Consider the following 6,921-nt stretch of genomic DNA (forward strand, 5'->3'; position numbering starts at 1 on the left):
GGGAGGTGATCGCCTTCTTTCCGATGGTATCAGCAGGCTTCGCCTGTCTATGGGAAGCCTGCCTCCAACGACAGGCTCAACAGTTCTTCCCTGTATGGAGGAGCCGTTGCAGGAGCAAGATGCATACCTCTCTTCAGTGGAAACTGCCATGGATCCGTCTTGCACGACGGATTCCCCGTCCCATTTTCCTTCCTCCATTCATGGAAAGAGGAGATTTTTGACCCGTCGGTATGGGAGAGGACGGTCATGACCCTGCATGGGCCTGCTTTATCTTCCTTGTTGCGATGGTGTGGCAAATCCAAGTCTTTGCAGAACGGCAGACTGCTTCATCATTGCCTCCTTGAAAGCGCGCTTATCCACGATGCCTCCATCGCCAACCTTCTCCTTTATATGTACGGACAATGCAGGGCCTTCCCGGAAGTAGTAGCTTTGTTTCATGGTTTCTATCAGGGTGATGTCTCCTCATGGAATACTGCGATCAAAGCTTATTTCAGACAAGGGAACCTTTCAGAAGGTACACAGTATTATAATCAAATGTACTGCGAGGGAATCCTGCCTGATAAGATGACCTTTGTCTATGTCTTGTCGGCTCTTACGGCTGAGGCACATCTAGTCGATTGCAAGCGCCTACACACTCAAATAATCAACAACAATTTCGAAGAAGATGTTTTTGTGGGGACCAACTTGATTACTCTGTATGGCAGCTGTGGTAGTTTAGAAAATGCATCAATGGTGTTCGACAGAATGCTAGAAAGAAATGAGATTACCTGGACAGCCCTCATTGCTAGTTGCAATAATAGTGAGCAGTGCAATAAAGCTCTTAAGAATTTTGAGCAAATGCAGCAGCAAGCTGTGTTGCCAGAGAGGGTTACTTTTGTTACTGCCATTGCTGCATGTGCTGTGCAAGTACAGTCAGATGTTGGGAAAAGGTTACATGCTTGCCTGGTTGCAATGGATATGGAGTTGGACGTTGTGATAGGGACGGCACTTTTGAACATGCATGGCAGGTATGGCAATCTAGAAGAGGCACGGTTGATCTTTGATAGAATGCCACAACGGAATGTGGTTACTTGGTCTGCAATGATGACTTTGTATACTGATTATGGAGAAGGCAGAACTGCACTCCAACTTTTTGAAGAAATGCAACACGACAAAGTCAGGCCAAACAGGGTCACATTACTCAGTGTTGTTGCTGCCTGTGCAGCTGAGGCAGCTATTCATGAAGGCATACATGTACACTCATTTATTATTGACAGTGAATTCCAGTCAGACATGGTGTTAAGCAATGCCATTATCAGCATGTACGGGAATTTGGGCAGTGTAGCTGATGCAGAAAGTGTTTTTAGGAGCATGACAGAGAGGAGTGTGGTCTCATGGAATGCTCTCATTGCTGTTTACAACACACATGGTCAGGCTGAAGATGCTCTTCAGGTATTTGCAGTAATGCTGGAGAAAGCTTTTGTTCCTGACAAAAGCACATTTGTGAGCACTCTTTCTGCTTGCTCAATCCTGTGTGACCCAGCTTGTGGCAAGTGTATGCACGGTTTCATTTTGGAGAGTGGATTTGAGCTGGATGTTGTTGTAGGCACTTCACTTGTCATAATGTATGGAGACTGTGGCAGGCTAGAGGATGCAGAAAGATTGTTTGATAGGATGCTTGAACGTGACACAACCGCATGGAATGCAATACTTGGAGTTTGTGATGGCCACGGGCAGAGCAAAAAGGCTATTTATTACTTTGATCAAATGCAGCGTAGAGGAATGATGCCAGACAAGGTAACATTTAATGCAATTTTGTCAGCATGTGCTGATTCAGGTCTTTTAGCTGAAGGAAAGAGAATTCATGGACAGATTTTGGACAGAAAACTTGAAACAGATGATAGTTTGCAAAATGCTCTTCTTTACATGTATGGGAAATGTGGAAGCCTTGATTGTGCAGAGGAAGTTTTTATGACCATAATGAATCATACAGTGGTCTCCTTGACAGTCATGTTGGCATTGTATGTTCAGTATGAGAAAGGTGAGAGATCCTTTGAACTTTGTCTCCAAATGCAGGAACAATGCATCATGCCAAATAAAGTGGCCTACCATAGCCTTCTTACTGCATCTGCAAACCAAGTAGCTGTAACCGCAGGGAAGCGCATTCATTTACATATTTTGGCCAGTGGATCTGACCTAGATGCTGAAATACAAAATGCTTTAGTTAATATGTACGGCAAGCTCGGCAATCTGGAAGAGGCACATAGAGTCTTTGATTCTGTGGTTGTAAAGGATATTGTCTCATGGAATGGAATCATTTCTGCCTATGCTCAACATGGTGAAGGCCTGGAAGTACTCTATTTGTTTGGTGAAATGCAGCAACAAAGTGTTCTGCCAGATAGTAATACTTTTATTAAGATTCTAACTGCTTGTAGTCACGCTGGTTATGTCTTTGAAGGTTTTCAGTTCTTGAATTGGATGGACATGGAGTTCAGCCATTCTTTGAAAACTGACCATTTTATCTGTATTATTGATCTTCTGGGCAGAGCTGGACAGCTGAATGAAGCTGAGCTTCTGAACCATAGCATGCCATTCCAGCCAACAAGTGTGTCATTTTTGGCAATGCTTGGTGCCTGTAGGCATGTGAATGACTATGAAAGAGCTGAGGATGCAGCAAGTCATGTTCTGGAGTTGAGTGAAAATGATGCAGCACCTTTAGTTATGCTGTCAAATATTTATGAGGCTGCTTGCAAGGTGCAGCATGCATCACACTTGCCAGATGAGATCAAGATTCAACCATATGACACAGGACTAATGTGATTCATATGTGTGACTACTGAATTTGAAAGTGATCTGGAATGGTGAACCTGGAGTGCATACGCCGGACAACAAATTCTTGCAAGCATAAGAGTGCTGAGGCTGGACTAAGAAGATCAATCTGTCACTCCATAAGTTTAAACAGCTCTGGACTTCGAGTTTTGAGCATAAAGATGACCAGACCACACCAGAAGCCAGTTTAGTAAGAGGTGACCAATCATGAACAAGGAAGGAGAAGGCATTACCGAGCAGGTTAGAAGATAAGGAGGAGGTGTACAACATCATGTGAATTGAGGCAGATTCCAGCATTGGCTTGTTGGCAGATGATGAGTATAGCAAAAGCAATCCTCAAAGCCCCATTCCAAGTTCAGATACATGGGATTGGATTACTGTATTTCAGGAGTGCTCCTGATTGCGAAGAACAGATTGTCAGGTAGCCATCTTTTGACATTGCCAGTGCAGAGCACTGCCATGTCTTGTGGGCAATGTGGGATGCAGGCCCTCCCAGGTCTGTCAGTGTCTGGCGTAATACCTATTGGCATGTGGAGATTTTGTCCTTGTTTGGGTGATAGGAGAGACTCAGAGCTTGGTAATCCACCAGCAGGAGATTGATATAACTATTCTGCCTGAGTAGCTGAAGCCATTTCACAGAATGCTCTGACATCCAAATAGTCTATACGATTTGGGTGGTAGGGCCTCCCCACTGGGCATGCTGCTTCAGGCTGCAGCTTCATCATATAAGAGGGCAGGCTAATTTTAGAGGGAGCAGCAAAGGCAACCCTTCCCAGATTACTGTGGTGGAAGATCAGAGTGGCTTGACTGAAAGTGAAGACTTAGGATTGATCTTCCAATTTGTCTTACAGGAGCTACAGACATGCTTCTTTTACATGGCTGAGCTGATAGACGTTTTTTGATGCTTGGGCCAATGATTAAAGGCCCACCAGGCCAAGCACAATATGACAAAACTTTTAGGCATGCCGTATACCAGCACACTATGGGACAGCTGGCAGCTGAGACACCCTCTTTTTTAGTGGGGTATCTTGCATATGGAGGGTTAACTCTGGGCTGCTGGCTAGAATAGGTTCAGTGCGATGGTACTGCCTGAGATGCCCTAGGCAGTGGTTGGTGGCTCCCAGCACTGCCTCTTAAGGCTGCAGGAGGTTACTGTTTTTAAAAGCACCTGCAGGATCCTCAAAAATTGTTGGTCGAGTTTTAGAGATTGCTTGGGGAGCTTTTTATTGGGTACCTGCTTAAGGCAACCTTTCCCACATTACTGTGGTGGAAGATCAGAGTGGCTTGACTGAAAGTGAAGACTTAGGATTGATCCTCCAATTTGTCTCACAGGAGCTACAGACATATTTCTTTTACATGGCTGAGCTGATAGACATTTTTTGATGCATGGGCCAATGATTGAAGGCCCACCAGGCCAAGCACAATATGACAAACCTTTCAGGCATGCCATATACCAGCACACTATGGGACAGCTGGCAGCTGAGGCACTCTCTTTTTTAGTGGGGTAGCTTGCATATGGATGGTTAACTCTGGGCTGCTGGCTAGAATAGGTTCAGTGCGATGGTACTGTCTGAGATGCCCTAGTAAGTGGTTGGTGACTCCCAGCACTGCCTCTTAAGGCTGCAGGAGGTTACTGTTTTTTGAAGCACCTGCAGGATCCTCAGAAATTGTTGGTTGAGTTTTAGAGATCACTTGGGGAGCTTTTTATTGGGTACCTGCCTCTTTACGAGGTGACTATGCACAATACTATTGTCGTCATTGAAGGAGAGTGCAGGGAGAGGTTTTTGTCTTTTTTTCCATGGGGAGGGGGGGAGGATTATTAGGAGCCTGACAAGATGGCATCTATAGAAGTGTGCAGAGGTGCAGGGGAAAAACCTCAGTGACCACTACTCTAGCTGAGTTTTGGAGCTCCATCACTCACTTCCGTAGAGGTCATTGGGATTAGTTGCACAGGGATTGGCACTATTAAAAGCTTAGATATTGCTTTTGGGGACTGTCCTTCAAACTGCAACATGGTAGCCCCCATTTTTAGAACCCAACAACCCAAAACGCCCTCACTCCCTCTGTTATAGACCTTCACGGGACTTCAAGTCATAACCTGTCATGAGGCACAAAATGGCACAGTGCAAAGGCACACAATATATATCAATAAGGAATCCTTTGTATTCATGATATCAAAAGATATAACATTGAGGCACATATTAGGACTACACCCTTGTGGCACCGCACATGTGAGGGTTCACTACTAAGTATAGGGAATCACATGTGGAGTGGAAACCAAGCAAAGCTCAAAACCACTACTACTCATATAGGTGTTTTGGGCTCCAATGGCAGGATATAACTACAAAGCCTATACCCTTACACTTACCTCTGCTTAATGGACTATTGTCCTCATCGATCTAAGGATGGTTTTCTTGGCTCATTCCGAGGTCTTAATATAGCTCATGTTATCAAGTTGGTTAGTCTATTGGCCTAGGACTTGACTCATTAGCAGGGTCTTAACACAAACGTTTCTATCAAGTTGGTTAGTGTTTGCCGCACTACAACTTGGGGGTCTTAACATAGCTTATTCTATGAAGCTAGCCAGGGCCTACCCATTTAGACTTAGTTCTTTCTCCAAGTCAAGGACTTGGGTTGTATTTCTTGGCCTCTTTGTTGAATCTTTCTTGCTTGCCTTGAACTTAGACAAACCAGTTGGTTCAACTTTCCTTCTAGCATGAAAGTGCGTCTTGGGTGCATGGCACCTCTTTGGCTCTTCTTAGTCTCATTTGGAGTTGAAGTTTTTGGGGGGGAATGGACTAAGTCGTCACACTTAGACTGGATTTTGGATTGCGAAAGTAGAGGTATCTTTGAAGTTCTTGGGATGATGCACTTATGTGGAGTGCAAGAAAAAAATCTCAATGACCACTACTTTAGTTGAGCTTTGGAGTTCCATCACTCAATTTCGTAGAGGTCATTGGGATTAGTTGCATAGCGATTGGCACTATTAAAAGCTCAGATATCCCTTTTGGGAATTGTCCTTCAAACTACAACATGGTAGCTCCCATTATTAGAATCCAAAACACCCTCCTCCCTTTGTTACAGACCTTCATGGGACTTCCAAGTCATTACCTGTCATGAGGTACAAAATGACACAATGCAAAGGCACACAAGATATATCAATAAGGAATCCTTTGTATTCATGATATCAAAAGATACGACATTGAGGTACATCTTAGGACTACACTCTCATGACACTGCACATGGAATCATATGTCGAGTGAAAACCAAGCAAAGCTCTAAATCACTACTACTCCTTATATAGGTGTTTCGGGCTCCAATGGTAGGATATAGCTACAAAGCCCATACCCTTACACTCACCTTTGCTTAATGGATTGTTGTCCTCATCAATCTAAGGGTGGTTTTCTTGGCTCATTCTGAGGTCTTAATATAGCTCATGCTATCAAGCTGGTCAGTCTGTCGGCCTAGGACTTGACTCATTAGCAGGGTCTTAACACAAACTTTTCTATCAAACTGGTTAGTGCTTGCCGCACTACAACTTGGAGGTCTTAACACAACTTATTCTATGAAGCTAGCCAGGATATATCCATTTAGACTTAGTTCTTTTTATTCCTTTGCATTCCAATCCACCCTCATCTCAATTGCATTTGACGAGTGGAGGCTTCATAGTGCTAACTTTATGTGGCTTGGTGCTTATGGCTTTGCATGTCAACCTTTGTAAGCACGATCCAAAGTTGTTTCTCTATTGGGGTCAAGGCATGGTGGTGTGGTTGTAGCCATGTTTTGCCACGCCTTAAGGAAGGCAGTTCATTGAGTTGCTCCTTGTGCCATTCTTCCCTTTCTTGCCTTGGGAACTTGGGCCTCTTGGCTTGTTTACCAAGACACTTTGGGTTGCAGAAATAGAGATATCTTTGAAGTTCTTGGGGTAATGCACTTATGTGGAGTGCTTAGTGTGTCACAAATCCATAGGATCGAGATAACTTCTTGCACTACTTGTGGCTTGAATGTCGAGATCTTAATCTTTACCGGTAATTGAGTATGGTCGCAATGGGTTTTATAGTCCAAAGATATTCATCTTAAGAGTGAGTCCGAGAGTTCTCCAAGACTCAACTA

General features: G+C 44.1%; 1 protein-coding gene across 1 annotated transcript; it reads left to right on the forward strand.

Moving 5' to 3' along the window:
- The first annotated feature begins 246 nt into the window (after positions 1 to 246).
- LOC148027446 (putative pentatricopeptide repeat-containing protein At3g47840) lies at positions 247 to 2,799 on the forward strand. The gene has a single exon (XM_087689069.1). The coding sequence runs from the start codon at positions 247 to 249 to the stop codon at positions 2,797 to 2,799; it is 2,553 nt and encodes an 850-aa protein (XP_087545195.1).
- Positions 2,800 to 6,921: the final 4,122 nt, after the last annotated feature.

The sequence above is a fragment of the Lygodium microphyllum genome, chromosome 12, assembly GCF_053477565.2.
Source record: "Lygodium microphyllum isolate KBCC chromosome 12, Lygodium_microphyllum_v1.1.10, whole genome shotgun sequence".
NCBI lineage: Eukaryota > Viridiplantae > Streptophyta > Polypodiopsida > Schizaeales > Lygodiaceae > Lygodium > Lygodium microphyllum.